General features: G+C 35.4%; 1 protein-coding gene across 6 annotated transcripts in view; it reads left to right on the top strand.

The window, feature by feature from the left end:
- Positions 1–16586, top strand: part of CDH18 (cadherin 18) — a 524400-nt gene extending 507814 nt beyond the window's left edge. For 5 of the 6 annotated variants that reach the window (XM_032117579.1, XM_032117588.1, XM_032117598.1 and 2 more), the window contains 2 exons: positions 6310–6561; positions 7761–16586. In XM_032117579.1, the coding sequence (XP_031973470.1) occupies positions 6310–6561; positions 7761–8263 (755 nt within the window). In that variant the 3' untranslated portion in view covers positions 8264–16586. The remainder of the gene's footprint in view (positions 1–6309; positions 6562–7760) is intronic. The other variant, XM_032117622.1, reaches the window with a different exon arrangement.
- Positions 16587–18047: the final 1461 nt, after the last annotated feature.

Here is an 18047-nt window from a genome sequence, read left to right on the forward strand (position 1 = left end):
ACACATGCCTGTGATATATATTAACATTTTTCCCTGTGTCACAGATCAAAAAATAGTAAAAAAAAAAAAGATAAATTTTACTCATCATTGATGTTATCTAGAAAGAGAACAACCTCCATAGAGTAAGTGATCCCATCCCAATGTGAATTTCTTGCAGTACCTTCTGTTTATCGCTCTGCCCTTCTCATTTCCTAACATATTGGACAATGTGTCTGTGAACTAACTTGAGGGCTTTCAAGTTGCAGATGAGCTTGCCAGATACCAGACCACGTATTAGTTGTTCTAGGACATCTGAAGTGGCGTTTTAAAAGGTTGGATTGAAACCCCACTTTACAACCCAACACGAGGGGTAAACAGCTGCATAGTTCTGCTTTCATTTACATCACGGTGTCATGCTTGTTCTAGTTATGTGCTACTGTGAGTTTCTGCTGACCTTCTGTGAAATATCATCCTGCAAAGAAGACAAGTTGTAACTCGAGAGAAATGATATCTGAGAAAGTGCATAATTAACTTCACACATGGTGACTGTAAGTACAGTCCACAGAAGTGTTGCTACTGTAAATGGATTGAATGTCTGAGTAGGTATTATCAAGAATCAACATACGGAAGTTAAAAAGGAATTCTACCATGAGTACAACAGACAGAAAACCAGGACCAACTACTGTAGAGGGAAGACATTTTCCTTCTTCAGGCCTCTGAACATCTTTGAAAGTTTTTTGATTTTGAGAAGTTGGCTCTAAGATTGATCATAGGTTAGTGTATAGTGTAGAGGTTCTTGCATTTCTTTTCTGGATTGCAACCTGTTGGTGATTCACAAACCAACCATAAAAAAATAACTATATTTCAGGCCAAAAATGTGTTCTATGTTACTTTTCATTTTTGCTACCCACTGAACTGGAAACTTGTAATAGCTTTTTGCCCATTGGCAATAGCTTTGAAGCCAGCAAAAAAGAAAAAAAAAATATTTACAAGAGTTATCAGTAAAGAAACGAAACAGAAATGCCTATCAATGTTGTCCACATAAACAGATTAACTGCTGCAACTCTAGAAATGTAAGAAATGCAAATCATTCCAATACATCTTCTTTGGGTTTAATTAGTTTATGACTTCTCAGAAAATTTATGGTAGTTGAACTGCTGATATGAGCAGAACTGAAAACTGAAACATGCCTTACGATATAAACAGGATTTTACTTTTTTTTTTTACTTCCATTTCTCTTGTCTCTGCTTTTAATGCATAATGGGTCAAAGGAATTCTCAAATTATGAATAATAAATGAGCATCTTCCAATGTGCTTCAGTAGTCACCTTCCATGGTGTTACCATTGTATCTCTGCTTCCTTGATTTTCCTATGCTCTCCTTTCTTTTCTTAGTTCAGAAGATCAATATAAAAAGGCAGAGATGATGGGAAAAAGACTGTGGTAACAGCCTGGTATACAGTGTACAGTCTGGCTTAGTAAACTACCACATCTTCAGAGTGTGAAGAGTTGCTGCGTTACAGCCATGCAGCATTTCCCATGGTTAATGAGATGAATCTTAAGTTCTAGTTGACATATTTGCAAAGAACAGCAATTTTAGGAGTAATTTTAGATCATTAGAAAGTTTAGATCATTAAATGGAGCAATGTACAACACAAGGAATCAGATAAATATTTCTTTCCCTTAGCACTCAGTCCTTTAATCTCGAGTGAGTCCTGGTTCTTATCATACTCCTCTGGGGTGAAGTTCACCATTTAAATCTATTGAGATAAAAAGGTCTTTCCTTCGAGACCTAGAACAATGAGATCTGCAGTTCTCATCATCCTACTGCTATTGCTGCTATCCTATATGCTTGTATTCCATGACTATTTGGTGTATCTGCTTTCAGATATCAAAGAAATTTCTCAATACATAACACCCTGGCTCACTTTCAAACTACTGCTGTTGATAGAACTTTTTTCCCCTTTCAATAAACTTTTCTAGGTCATCAGTGTCTGTTTTTAAACTTGGCTTCCTGTAGCTTTTACAGATTGTGAGATTTTTTTGTTCTGTGCAAAGCTCTTAAAAGTTGCTGTCTTTCTAGCTCTTCTCCCAACATGTTCCTATAATGGTGCTTGATAAGGAACAAAACCAAATAAAATCTGGAAGCTCAGAACACTAGAATAGTTGCCAGGATGCAGTCAATATTGCAGTTTGGCTAAACGTTTTTCTATCTGTTCATTTTTTTGGCATACCTTTGCATATGATTGTCCTCAGAAACAGAGCTCTGACTAGAGCATCAGAGATGTAATGTCTGTATTGTGGCAATACGATTAGCTTTGATCCTGTGCTATCCCTGATTCTCAGTGATCTTTGGAAAACCAGACACAGTTTCTTTTCCTGAAAAAAAAATTAGATATCTTATTTGTAAAATATTTTAAGAAATTTAATGAGAAAAAGATAGTATGTGAGAGTTCAGATACTTTCCAGTATTTTACTTATATGTGAGCACAATGCACTAAGTTACCATATCTAAATCTGTGATAGACTTATAGTGAGAATTAACACCTCTGACAATATTGGGAACAGAAAATTTCCAAGCCAGTGTCTGAAAGATCATATTTTTATTTGTATTAAAATTTGTGAAATTTCATTGAGGGAAAAGCTTTACACTGCTTCTTTGAGAGTGCTTATCACTGGGTATGTTATTACAAAAACTCCTGTGTGTGTCATGTAACTGTTTCTACGAAATCTACTTACTAATCAAGAGAATACAAACAACACAATTCCACCAGGGCAATTCTTTAAAATAAAAAATTTTGTACTGGTTCCCTATTTTCCTTTAATTGTGTCTTGTACTAATATTTCATTGTATCTTATACTAATATTTAGTTGTATAATTTAACAGTGATGCCTTTTCCTGGTCTTAAAATCAAGAGTCAAACATGGTTAGAAGGGAAAAAGGGATTTTACCTTGGTATTTATTTTAAGGATCCTTAGGTGCACACGTCCAGGTTGAATGCACTGAAATGCACACTGCAATGCCCACCCCCAAAAGATCTGGTATAACATTACAGGTCTTACTAATTAGCATATCTATCAAAGATTCCCCAATGACAGGCTCAAGTGAGCCCCCCTCCCCAAGGAGCCTTCCCCTGGATGGTTCTATCTTACTTTACAGAATGTGTTCTGGAGAGGACCTTAGGGTCTGGGGCACACTGATCCCTAGCTACGAAGCTTCTGAAATGTTTAGTCTCTTAGCTGAACAAACAAGTCCAAGAATGTAGGGGAAAAGCACTAAGAATACAGAAGTTGTAGAAAGGTATAAAAGGGGTATAAAAGAAAAGGCAAAAAATCGTCATGGCATCAACAGTACAAGAAAAACAATTTAATATTGAATGAAGGAATACAACACTGATAGAAAAAAATGTCTATTTTCTTCAATTTGTATTTATTTTGTGCAGTACAAAAATATCAGTTCCTTCTTTGGCAAAACCTTCCTCCCATAGAAGCATGGTTTAATTATAGCTTTTTTCACATTTTTTCACTGTAACATCGACTTGTATAATTTGCCCATTTGTAATTTTTTTTCTCTTCTTTTTTCTCTTAGCTTTAATTTCTTTTTCCTCACAATTTTCCCCCATCTGTCCACAGTTACCCTCATAGCATACATTTTCACATCTCAATGTTCTTCCCTTTATGTCTTTACCAATACTCTCTCTGTTAAATTCTATCATTACCGCAAGATTTCTGATCATGAATCCTCCGTTCGTCTTCATTATATTCAGTCTCTGATGCTTTTGTTGTCAGCTAGCATTTTCATCGCTGCCTCTGGAGCTGTGCAGTTCATTCACTCTTTTTTAAATTTATGTCATAGGCAACATGCACAGCTCTTGGCCTTGTACCTCCTCTCGACTCTTCGTAGAACCCAATGGAACCCAGATTTCATTATCATGGGGTTTTTTCTCTTTTGAATTTACGGAATAATGTGAAAGTTATATTGCAGCTCAGCAGCATACTGTTATCATATTGCAAAAGGAATTTACATGCCACAGTGTGTCATGGTGCGTGCTTGAAGCTGTTTAGGGATGCTTAAGGATCTGTAGACTGTTGGAATAATGCTGAGGCAGGCAACAAACCTGGTGCGCTCTTGTCCATACTGCCTGAGAAGGGTCGCTGGTGTATACTAGTAACAGTGACTGTGCCTGGGTGTTATGTAAGAGTCCTAGTTGGCCCAGAACAACAAAATACAGAATATTTTGGGGGAAGGATGTATGTGTAACAAATAACTTTGTAAAGTACGTTATATCATTGACATTTTATAACCTTTATGGAAATATAATTTCCACAACATGATGTTCTTATGTTCTGTCACAATTTTTTAGATTAAAGAATTATCTGTGTGCCTCATTCTGGTTCCATTAAGGTTCTGTAAACTGAATTAATATAAACAGCATAATAAGTGGCTGGTGTCATCAGTCATCAAAACATAAACTTGTAGAAGCAAACTTGACATAAACCAGTAGAAGCAGGACTCCAAGGCATACAGCAAATAAATAAATAAATATCTTCTATTGAGCCCACTCCAAGTGAAAAGAACAGCACTTAATGAGTTTATAACAAACTCACCATGCTGGATATTTCCAAAATGTGGGGGGGAAGGGGGGGAGTGTGGAGGTTTGTGGAGGGATCTTGTGGGTGTTGCTCTTGTGAAGAAAGGACTCCAGTGCTTAGTTCTTGGCTTAGAAAAAAGGGTATCACTTCCCAGCTCATGCATGTATTTTTTGTGTGAAACCTGTTACCAAATATCTTGTGATATTATGCTGATGTGGGATAATATTACCAGTTTTTCTAAATATCACTGTCAGATGATATGCAAAACAGAATGTTGAGAAAAGTGGGTTAATGTTTTAAAATTTTGCACAGAACTTGGTAGAAAGTGTAGCATGAAGATCAGTCACCTGAAACAGATCTTGAATCCAGTTTAAACAGAAACTTAACTCTTTCACTCAAATGCGTGTGCCTCAGTCCAATGGGCTAATACATGACACACTGGCTATATTGTTGCACTAGATTTTCACAGAGTGACATGGATTTCATTTTTCCATAGATTATGATAAAGCTATTTAATGCTATAGCTACAGTGGTAAGAAAAAATAAGAAAATTTCTTGTTTGTTTGTTTGTAATAGAAAGAGAAACCTGGCAGATGTATTTTGTACTTATTACCCTTCTGTTGTTTGCTAAAAGATTCCAATCTCATAACCCCACAACTTGGAAACCATGTGACAAGGAATACAAGAAAGCTCTCTTCTTCTAACGTCTCTTTCCATTTATCAGTCTCCATCTCTCTCTCTCCATAACTCCATGTGTCTCAAATTCTCACTGTCCCCAATTTCTTTTTTAATTTATCTTGGACTTTTATTCAGGGGCTAATACTTTTATAGTGGTGGCAACAAACTGAAAATAAACTTTATACCTATGAATATTAACTGTAACTATATATTGCTGTAGCATTTCTACTCCTGCATTCTCTTCATGCCCCTTAATTTCTTGGATTTAAAGGTATGTGGGTGGCAACTTCCTACCCTCCTTAATGCCTACAAATGCTCTTGCAATGTGTGATTAATACACAGTGGATTTTCTTTGACTGTAAATTATGCCAGATGGACCTGTAGGGAACAGAAGGGTGACAAAGTCTTATGTCACTATCTCCCCTTTTCATACTTATCTTTAAACTCTACTAGTTTAGAACATGTAATACTCACTCTTTTCCCTTCCTTCGCCTTCCCTCTTCCTCCAGACCTCTCCATAGCATGTGTCTTTGGTCACTGTCCTTTCAGATGCTTTCTGAAAGCTCACTTAAACTTTAAAAACTTTTGCAAACATTAAAGATGAAAGTCTTATTTTAGATTTACTAAAGAAATTTTAATATTCTTCTGAGACTCAAGAGGATTTTGTGTTGTGCAAAAATTTAACAACAAATATCCTCATAATTCCAGGTGTTCAAATTGGCAAGGGTCCATATGCAACCAACAGCATAACATGGAATGAAAACACTTGCAAACTGGTCCCAAAATGTTTGTCCAAGTTCACTTAGATTCCAATAAAAATACAAGAGTTTTAAATAATCTTATTTACATAATCTTAGTTACTTTCCTCCACCTCCTCTTTTTCCTCTCTTGGCCAGAAATGCTTCCTGACAAATTTTAATTCTAGACTGTCCATATTCACAGATTTGGACTGTCTACTTTTAAGATGTCCACGCTTCCATTTGATGGGAAACATGCAGTAAATAACATTTTTTTTTCATTTTTTACTTCACTGAAAGTCTATTCTGGTTTTGATATTGTAGATAATACAGCCAGTATCCTGACAAGACGAAGGAGATACAGTCGAACCACTCAGGATATCTATTACCTCCCAGTTTTGATTTCTGATGGAGGAGTGCCCCCTCTCAGCAGCAGCAGTACCCTCACCATCCGGGTTTGCGCCTGCGAGAGAGATGGACGAGTGAGAACTTGCCATGCTGAAGCTTTCCTCTCCTCTGCTGGCTTGAGCACAGGAGCTTTAATCGCAATCCTGCTCTGTGTTGTCATTCTTCTTGGTAAGCCATTTGCAATATTAAATGATGCTATCCCTCCAATCCCTCTTGGAATTTGACAGGGCACAAGGTTTTAATACGGTATGCTTTTGAACTAGTGGTTGCCTGGTAGTAGGAGGCAATTAGAAGCACACAGCTGTGATTAGAGGGGAAAGGTTTAGCTAAAATTAATAGGGAAAAATGCTTTTAAAGTACATTCATGAATATCTGGAATCCAGTAGAATTTTTTCCAGAGGTTATCAAGTAATTAGCACTGCAGATCTTTTTTTCTGTAATTTGGAAAGATTTCAGAAAGCGACTGACTCTAATTCCATGTCTTGAACAGTGTGAAAAATGATAGAAAATAGATGGGCAAAGCTTTTTGAAATGCATTAAGCTGTAAGAAACACCATTAGCACTCTACAAAAGCCATTTCTTAATTACCTCTGTGGAATAAACTGATAGCAATGCGCAACATAATCCACAGGGGCAAGGGACATAGGAGAATAGAAGCAGACTCATAAGATTAATGCCATTGCAAGTGCATGTCCTCCTGACTTTTTTAGGTTATTTATTTTTCTGGGCCAATTTGAATGTTACCCATTAGTTAATATTATGGTTGGTTTTGGTTTTGGGATTTTTTTCCTGTCAGAGGCACAACTTGCTGCATACATGACTCTGTGCTATTCATGTGACTTGCTGCATTCTTATAGAGTGGCAAGAAATAATAGTACTTGCAATGTGACCAACAGGATATTTTGAGGATTTTTTTCCCAAAGATTACATTTTCTAAGAACTACTTTCCTTACAGCTTACTTCAGTATTTTCTTGTCAGAAGGCTGGTTTAAAATATATAGTTATACATTTAGCTTGCTATTTTGTATTTTATTACACAAAATTGAATATTCATAAGAAAAAAATAAACCTTTTACATATTAATTCAATTTATATGCTCAACATTGGTTTTAATGAAGCACTGAAAGCCCTGGCCTATGCTTCTGAAAAATGCCAACTATAGTTACTCGTTTCTCATTTATCTGAAAGAATGTTATCTCCATTTATCTCCTTTATGAAATCCCTAATAAACTAAGTAGCAAATGATCCCAAATACCAGTACTGAAAATACCAGCCTGAAAATATTACACCACTGTATTTTGACTTAGTGTCTGCTATTTCTGTAGCATACTCAGATGTAAACTTTAAACCTACTCTAATATCTGCAGTTTTCTCTTTAGCAATTGTGGTCCTTTTCATCACCCTAAGACGTAGCAAGAAGGAGCCTTTGATCATTTCAGAAGAAGATGTCCGAGAAAATGTTGTGACATACGATGATGAGGGCGGTGGAGAGGAAGACACGGAAGCATTTGACATCACAGCACTGCGGAATCCTTCTGCTGCTGAAGAGCTAAAATACCGGAGGGATGTTCGTCCTGAAGTGAAGCCTCTGTCCAGGCATCATCCCTCCTCAAGCCTTGACAGTATAGATGTTCAGGAATTCATTAAACAAAGACTGGCAGAGGCTGATCTGGACCCCAGTGTGCCCCCGTATGATTCCCTGCAGACATATGCCTATGAGGGTCATAGATCAGAAGCTGGGTCTATCAGCTCTCTGGATTCAGCAACGACACACTCTGACCAGGATTATAATTACCTTGGAGACTGGGGACCTGAGTTCAAGAAGCTAGCTGAACTCTATGGGGAAATAGAATCAGAAAGAACAACTTAGTTGTAATTCCCAGAACAGAGAAGTTCCTAAACAACTGGACAGATAATGACAGCAACAGTAACAAAAAAAGTGAATACAGTACTTGGAACTAAGTGTATGCAGTTACTGTAGAACAAGTGCCCTTTTCATATTTGAAACTGGGTTCTCCAATTGGAAGAAAGTCAAAATTTGAAAAATACAGAAAAAAGGATCTATTGTCCCTTGTATGTTTTTTTTTTAATTGCTCAATAAAGTCCCTGGTACCTTATCTGCAACAATACCTAAAGTAAAGGCAAGCAACAACATTTTTATTGCAATATGCGTAACATCTCCAAGCTACAGTAAGTTTATGGTCATGTCTGTTTAAGAAGAGAGCTAACAGAGGATCAAATCTCTGGCAGATGGTTGTGATGTTGCATTTCTAGCTGTGCTCTAGGCCTTGTGATCCCAACGTGAAGTAGCCAACGGGGTTTACTATCAGTGTGAGAAGTGCTACCAGTCTGTTTCCTTTACATTTAAGAGGCCACACCTGTCCTCTTAAATAAATGGTCCTTTGATGATTTAATCTTATTGATTTAGCAGGTTGCATTGAGAAGCTGTCATTTCATTATGTCCTTCATAATCATGTCATCCATAACCAGCTAACAGATGGAGGGCATCATTATCTGTAGCTCAAACACAGCTCTAGCCCTTAACCCCAGACCTGCTCTGTTTCTGCATGCTAGAGGAACTGTGTTGTTTCCAGTGTTGTGCTTATTCTTTTTATCTTTTCAAAGGAACATCATTCATTTAAATGGAATAGGCCCAAAGTACCCTTTATGCAACGAAGCAGATGAAGCATACGCTTTTTCAATAAAAACAACAATGGCAGCACCATTAAACTATGCAGTTGTTTGGTTCACTGTGCTTCACTTATGTTAAGAGCTGAAGCTTTTTAAATCTGTTGCTGGTCTGAGTCCAGAAGCTACAACAGTCTGTTTAAAACACAGTGTTCTTAATCATAATGTTTCTCTATTTCTGTGCGTGACTAAAAGCAAAATAGAGCTGCTGGTAAGACATTGGGATAGCAAAAATTGAAACAAGGAGAATAAGATGATGATGATGCATTTTTCTTTTAAGTTCAATCTACTCATATTTATTTCTCTTAGAGTAATTGCCACCTAAGCAGAAGAAGATGGTTTTTCCCTATTTCAAGCATCATGGAAACAGGAACATTTTAAGTCAGTGGAGGAAATATACCATTTCTGTGGTTCCTGTGGATTAAGTAAATTGATTTCTTACATTAGTAACTTTATAGCATTACAGAACTGATAGTTCTCCTTAACATTGCAGACTGCTTAACACCTAATCCAGCAATTTTTTTTTTCTTTTTTTAGCATTGCAGCTGTAGGACTGCTAAACAATTCTGCTTAACATAGCAGCCTGCTTATCACCTCATTTAGCAGATTCTGATTTTTCCTTTGCTTTGTTTGAAACTTTAACCTTTTCTTTGTCTTTCTGGTGATAATACTGTGAGAGGACCAGGAACTCATAATATCCCATGAAAGATATATATAATGCTCACGAAAGCTATTAACAGTCCTCTGCTTCTAACTGTAACTCCACTTAGAGAAATGGACTTCTTCCAGTATGAATTAGAGACAAAAACTCTCAGAGTAGAAGCTGTGTACTTTTTTCTTACTGTCTGGTCTGGTGTGCAGAGGGATAAGGATTTGTATGCTGCACTAGATTCCTCCCTCTGCATTTTAGCTGCCACTTACATTCAGCTTAGTAAAGAAGAGTCTATATTTATTGCTGATCTGTGAGCCACACAGGTGAACTAGATAATTAAGCCTTCTTTTCTTTATTCTATTGTTGGGTTGCTCTTAGACATTTCTAATCAGTTTACTTTGAGGAGATTTTTTTTTTTTCCTTCCTGAGATGTTGTTGACTGCTTTTCGTTTAAACAACCTTCTAGAAAAAACAGCAAGCAATTTTGTAAGAAACTTTTTACACTCTAAAAAGTATTAGTTGCATTGTAGTTCCAGAATTGGTTTTTAGTACACTATTTTGTTTAAAATTTTTAATCTTCTTTCTTTCGGAATCTGAACCCACTGGAAAAATATAGTAGGGAAAACCCCCTGAACCCTAAGATATTCTGCTGATGACTTTAACGTAGTTTAATAATTTGTGTTCATTTTCTTTTTTAAACTTTTTTATGAAATACAGAATCTTTTAGAAATGTATTTAAGGAAACGTTCTTACTGTAGAGTGAAGTTAAACAGATGCAGTAAGAGTTATGCACAAGCTGAGAATGGTTTATATATTGTCTTTTTTGGGAGGGTAGATCTAGGATATGTTTCAGTTTTGTCCCAAATAAAGCAACTAGTAGTGTGCAATTTTGTTAGGAGAAATTTTCTTTTTATTTAGGTCACACTTGCTTTATGCCAACATCTAAATTTTTATACTGTATGAGTAGAGTGGTAAAAACAAAATGTTTCAGAATTACTACTACCATAATACTTTGTATCACAGCTGCATGAAAATTGCATTCATTGTTGTATTATAGTTTTGAGAACTAGGTATTAGTTATCTTTATGTCTATTCCCTCTGGCCCGACACCAAAGCAGGGGAAATCAATTGTATTTTGTGTTTTAAGCACTGTTCTTGCCTTTTTTTTTTTTTATTTGTATCACAGAACGTTCAGGCTTAAAGGCAACAGAAGTGCAGTGACATAAGCAAGCAGTCACTCCTTATGCTAATGGTCTGTTTAAGTTAATAATATCTCAGAGAAATAAGAATCCCCTTTTCACCATCCCTGGTGCTCCCTTTGCTGCTGTAGAGCACATGCATCATGCCCCAGGAAACCTGAATCCTTTAAAACTCTGCAGGGTTATTGAAAGGCTGCTTCTGTGATGCTGTAGTGTGTCCTGATTGGTACATCCTATCCACAGTGATCGCCAAATGTGCTTCTCTATCATGATATGTCTGCATGCTTGCTATGCTTACTGTGTTTTATTCAAATATACATCACAGTGTCGTGTTGTTTGCATGACAAATACCAGAATATTAAATCTTCAGAGCCACAGAAGAAGTCCTCACAGTGCAGAAAAAACAGGTTTACAGATTTATTATCCTGATCTCACAATTTTTTCATTTGGGTCTTTATGTCCTAAAAAAAAATTTAAACTATATCTGAGAAATTCTATATTGACCTAGATTGAAGTGGAAGAAAATTAACACCGTATGCCATGCATGGAACAATCATTTCATAGCATTGCTGATTTAAACAAAGTATACATTCAGTGAAAGTATTGTGGGAAACTCTTTCCAAGTTTATGTTAAAGTCTGATTATATAGACTATGCTTAAAGCTTTCATGGATTTTTTGTGTACTCATATTCTCAAATATTTTCCTATTAGCCTAAATATTAATCCTGTTGCTGCTTAAGAACTGAATGATGAAAACTGCCAGTTTGATTTAAACTGGAAATACTGAGTAAAGTTAAATGGCACATGCGAAGTGATACTTCAGGGTTTTCTATTTCAGTTTGATTTCTACAACAACCATTCAACTAATAGTACATTTCCACCAAAATAATTAGTTGCATTCCTTCAAATACATCCTCTTTCTTGTAATGGCGAGGCCACTCAGTATGCTGTAATCTTGACAAGTCAAAATTGTCTGAAAAAATCGTCAGTATAAGAATTTTAAAATATGAAACTGTTTTTTTCAAACTAAAACCTGTCAAAAAGGTAGTTTAATGCAGTTTAAAGACAGGGAAGAGTTGAATTCAGATGGTGTTAGATTAAGATTCATACATTGAGAACAAATTAATTTGTTTATCAGTGTTACCTTTTATTGCATACACATAGAATGCCGTAAAAGTTGAAAGTAAATTCACTCTTATGCACTTTATTTTTTTTGCATTCTTCTTAGAAAACCAAAATAACTGCAAACATTTTTGAGTTTTAATTCTAATTGATGCAGTTGCTTAAATTGTGAATATTGAAAGAAAATGTCTATGTGAAAGTATTGTTTCTGCTATTTAAAAGGAATTACAAAATTTCTGTGGTCTAAGAATTTTCAAAATCATCCTTTAGAAAATATAAGTATTGGACCGGTCTGGAATTAACCAAAATCATAAACTCACACAAGGGTAACAAAGGGAATATTCTAAATGCAAAGAAGGATATAAAATTATGCTGCCTAGCGTTACTTTGTGTATTATAAAGTGCTAAGACCTTGTACTTGCAGTACATATAAATGGCACAGTGCATTCTAAGGAACATTAGAAGTGTGTTGCAAGTTTTGGGCCATTGTTATTTTTCCAAAGTCTCCAAAAAATATATATATTTTTTTTAACAAAAGAGTAATGTACAGTATACCTCCTTATGCAAGTGTTACTGATAGAAATTATTACATTTTCTTTTAATAAACAAAAGGGACAAAATCTTTTATTTGTATTTTTCAAATAAAATGTGCTCTTTGCTATGGTGATGGGTTATTGTATTCCTCACCACAACCAGAATGTGTTATTTTGTCTTCACTCCTATAGTCTATACTCACCAAGGAACCAGAACATCTAAAGGCTCTTTGTCTTTACAACTCATGTGCGACACAGTTGTATTAATGAGGCCAATGTCAGAAACTGTATGGGAACTTGAACTGGATCTGTAATTCCTGATATAGCCCCTTGGTTGTGCCACTATTTCAAAGACTCTCTCACATGATTATTACTCCAGATGGATAGGGATGGAGAGAGACACCATAAGATACTTTACAACAGACTGCAGTATAGCTGCTAAATGGTTCATTACTTTTACTTGTGGCAACTGTTCCTCTCCAGCCATCACTGTCCTGAAACTGAAATACAGTGTCATAGGATGAATACATTATCCACATGAGTGAATTGGGGAATTGCACATCTATGAATCCAGATCGGTGATAAAAGCCATGGTTATCATCCTAAGTTGACACAAGACAAAAACAGGCAAGGACATTTATAATGATCAAGCTCAGGCACAGGCAATGCAAGTGCAAAGGAATCACACATTCTTTCTCAAAGGAATTAAAAAGCTTTATCAACAAATTCTGTGTTAGAAAATAATGATACCATGGCTCACAACAAACTTGTTGCATGAAAGGCTGTCTTTCCCAGACTGAAATAAAAAAATAGTGCTAGGGTAGACAGGAAACAGAAGTAAAATTTTCTTGTTGAACCCTACTTACTCTATTGTCTATGGGCCAATTTAGATTGTGTACCACCATACTATGGAATTTTCACATGTGCCTCACCACAGATCCAGAAAAAAAATATTATGGTAAGATAATATTTGCAAGATAAATATTGTCAGCCTGAATCTGAATGCAAGTTCAGGGAGGTTTTGTGGTATTTGTTTTGGTCTTCAGTTGACATGTTAAACTTTCAAAAGAATTTTTAGAAATATTTTAGATAATATTTTCTATTTAAGATTGAATTTTCTTTTTCTTTTATTTTCTTAGCAAAGCTTGCTATCATCTTATATTATCCTGAAATTGATTTTTATTTTATTTGGAGTCCATACTACTTCTATATATGTGGCAAATATATTATTTATACTTAGGTGCAGAGAGTCTTCAAAAGCTAGAACGTTTGGCTTGTGAGTTTAGCAGACTTTTTCTGTGGGCTTCATGATTCCATGTAACATTTTTGTGTCCTTGTAACTCCTCACAAGTCCATCAAGGAAGTCCCAAAGATCCAACAAACTTTCCACTCTAGCTGTCTCTTAATCTGGTTTGTTCTGGAAGTATGTGCAACACAGCATATTACAGCTGATAGGCAGTCAGCACCTGCAGAAACATACTCCAACAGAGATACCCTCAAAGCAAATATGGACATTGGGATTAGCACTCTTAGAGGATCATAGGGCACAGAGTCCTAGCCAAACCTGAATAAAATCAGAGTCCACAGGAACTTCCACCATGGCGGACCTTGTCATCATGCATGTTCAATGTGCAAATACCTGGTGAGCTCAATGGAAATCTCAGTAAAGGTACACGTAAATAAGTGAACTGCTCCAATATCAGAACTGCCATATCTTCTGCTAGAGTTCTGGGTAGGAATTAGTCTTAATACGTTTGTCAGTCTAACAGTGTGAACACAATTCTGACAGTTTTAACACAAAACTTTACCTACCACATTAACTGTCTTGAAACAAATTCAATTGCTCTCAACCTTATTCTTAAGACTATGTATTGTTTCTTTAAATCTGCATTAATATCCTTGGTTTAAGAGCAGTTCTTCCCTTTATCTTCTGGAATTGATCTGGGGACAAAGCACCAACAATTAAAATTCAGCCCTGTTTTGAAGTCTCGAGCACACACATCTCACAGACAGTTTCATTATTGGATTTGGGCTGGGCAGAAATCAAACACAGGTTGTGCATGAAAAGTAGAGCTCACTCTTACTAAGCAAACTATTTTTTTTCTGCTAGTGTAGGTCTATTCATTTAAAACTATGCTTGAAGTGAAAAAGTGTATGAAAGTACACACATACTGATTATGTCACAGAAACCACGTTTGGATTTCTCAAAAGACGTAAACACAGCTCATAATCTATTTAAAAACTATATTAACTATTTAAAAACTATATTAACTATTTTAAAATCAAACTTGCATTTTCCAGATAGTTTTAATGCTTTGTGGTACATAAATTTTCATCTTAGAAATGCTAACATGGAGCAGAATAGTTAAGCGATCCAAACCTTTTTTATCTCTAGCAGCTCTATTAAAAAGGAGAAAACTTGAAAATATGTTTCTTTATGATACGAATTGGATTATCAACTCTGAAAAACAAGTTTCTTGCATATGATGTTGGTGACAATAAAAATAATTATGTTATTGTTCTTTCTTACTTGTTTTTAGCATAATTTTTAATGTAGGCTGCCAAAGTATGCCTTAAGTGTTGACTAAATGAATTATATAACTGCAATTTTCTGAAAGAAGGAAATGAAATGTAAAGTAAAACTCTCAAATCGTGTATGTGAAACAGAAGCTCAGACTCTTTAGGTGTATCAGAAACCATCACCTCATAAACATATTCTATTCCATGTAGTGCTATTTAAGAAAAAAAATCCCTCTAATAATCACTTGATGTTGTGTCCTTTCCAAATGACCATTTCATCTATCTTTATCAATAGGTTTTCTTACTTTTTCAGTAAGACTCACTACGCTTTTTTGACAAACTTTCTTCTTTTGATTTCCTCAGAACATTAAGAAGTCACTTCTGTTGAATTTGACGGAAATTCTGTCAGAAGGACAGTTTTTTGACCAAGTCCGGGATAGAACTTCCCACCAAAATCTGCAAGGACTAATCAATAACTTACCGGTCAAAACACTTTATCATGGATGTGCAAGACTGACTTCAGAGCAGGATGTTAGATGGCGATCTCCCACTTCAGCTATTCCTTTATCATCATCCCACTAGAAGTTTCAATGAATTTCTACTATTTGTTTAATTCATATTTTGGGAAAACAACATTCTTGTTTTCTCTCAAGCTCTGTGGGGCTGAATGATCCTGAAAACATGAGTTATATATTTTTCACTTTGTACCCTGCTTTACTGTTCATCTTTTTTTTTTTTTCCTACCCCCACAGGCCCCCTTTTGCATTGGATGCTCGAAGAACTGCAGTATAGTAGCTTAGGTTAAGAATATCAGGGGAACCTAGGAATAAAGCTGCATCTCTCTGAAAAAATGGAGATACTTTTCAGTGGTATCTGATGCCAAATGTACTAATCTTCATTTTTGTACCCTGGAGCAAACATTTAAATTGGACTTTATCACAGCTGAATTCCTTAACTTTTGTTTCCCTGCATGATATTACAAAATTCAAATCACCTTCTGTTTTAACTTAAAAAGTGGTTTTAAGCTGGTTTTAAGCATTTATATTTTCCAAGACCCTAGTGTCCAAGGTCACATAGAAAACGATATTATTTGCCTAAGTAATTACATAAAAGCCAAGATTTCTGATTTCAGTGTTACAAAGACTTATAAGAGAGGGAAGGGAATTATAGGAAGCATGAAGAGCAATGGAAGGGTAGTAGAGTAGACAACAAACACCACAGGACAGATGTGACTACACAGAAATTATCAGAAATATGTCACAAAAGAAAATACATAGTGATACAGGACAGATTTTTAAGTAAGGTATTACAATTGGTATTGCAAATTTTATGAAATAAAATTGCAATATTTTATGACTAGTCCCCTTCAAGTTAATAAAAACCTAAGTTATATGTGATATATAATGGGGATAGATTAAGAAATCTGGAAAAAATACTGTGGAAAATGGACATAATTAAAAATGATTTATTTGTTTCTTATTGTGTTTCTTTATACTATTCAGGCCATGCTATTTTCTATTGCTGGTATTGCAAATAACCCACACTGCTGGATGTGTCATATACACACAGATTCCCACTGGTGCACCTAGGTTTTGGCTTGCTAATTTGACACACATTTTGAAAGTATTTAGTTTGTTTTGCAGGAAGTTTTGCATTGTACTTTTCTAATGAAAAACTGCTACAACTTCCTCACTTCTGGAGCAGAATTTTAATTTTTCTGATAAAGATTATAGATTGCAAGAACAGTGACAAAAGCTACCCAGATTGCTTCTGGGTGACTTGATATATCTGGTTATTTACAACAGAAAATTTATGGATGAGCAAAAGTCCTTACACTTTTTTGAAATTGATAAAGGATAATGACACGATGTACACAGGAAAGAGGAATAGCCATATGGGATCCAGTAATAATGGACATGAAACTGCAGTTCACTTAGTGATAAGAAAGCTCTTTGTATATGCAATTATATAGAATTGAGGTAAAATATTTTGTATATAACAACAGTACAGTAAAAGAAAACTTGTTCCTTGAGCTTAGTATACAAAAAGCAAAATTCTGTTCCATGAAAAAAAAAGATGATGCATCCATAAACAAAAATACTTTTCCTGTCTCTATCATTGATTCCCTATCTATCCTTCAGAAAATACCCTAATATATGCCTATTAGCAGGGAATTAATACTTTTTTCCAGTCTGGAATTAATCAGACCCCACTGTTCATATATGCTTTCTTGAAATCAATACTCTCCTTATATAAATGTACTCTAAACAGAAGATGCTAAAACAAAAGGTACTGAAGCTTCAAAGTCATAATTTCTGCTAAAAACCTGGAACCTTCAATCTAAGTGATTTAGAATCTCAACTTCAGCTTTCAAAGTCCCTTTTTGTTAGATACTTCAAGAAACTGGGGCGAAAGTGTTGAAAAAGATCAAAATCTACACATTCTATTCCGCGAATATTCTCAGGAAGTGTCCAGGAACTTAAGACAAACAGCAAAATCAAGTGAACACAGCGATTCCTAGGATATGCAAGCTAAAAGTAAACCTAGTTTATATAGAAGCCTAATCTTCTAGGTTTTCTTGAAAGTGTCAACAAGCCTTTGAATAAAGGTAATATGATTTAGTCCCTTGGATTTCCAGTAAGATTTTGATAAAGTCTTCCATCAAACTTATGATAGAAGGACATGATCTTAAAGACAGATTTAAGAACAGGAAGAAATATACAGGGCTAATTTGTAGGGCTTTTCAGTGTAAAGAGTACTATTAGGCATTATTTTAGGATTGGAATTGTTTGATAGAGCCAAAGATAATCTAGAAAAGCAAACTGTGACTACTTGCAAAGCAATCAATGGATCATTACTGCATGAACTGAAGTTGTAGTTGAAACTGAAAAAAATACAAGGTAATAGGCACAGGCAAAACCTACCCAAAATGCACCTGCA

The sequence above is a fragment of the Corvus moneduloides genome, chromosome 1, assembly GCF_009650955.1.
Source record: "Corvus moneduloides isolate bCorMon1 chromosome 1, bCorMon1.pri, whole genome shotgun sequence".
NCBI lineage: Eukaryota > Metazoa > Chordata > Aves > Passeriformes > Corvidae > Corvus > Corvus moneduloides.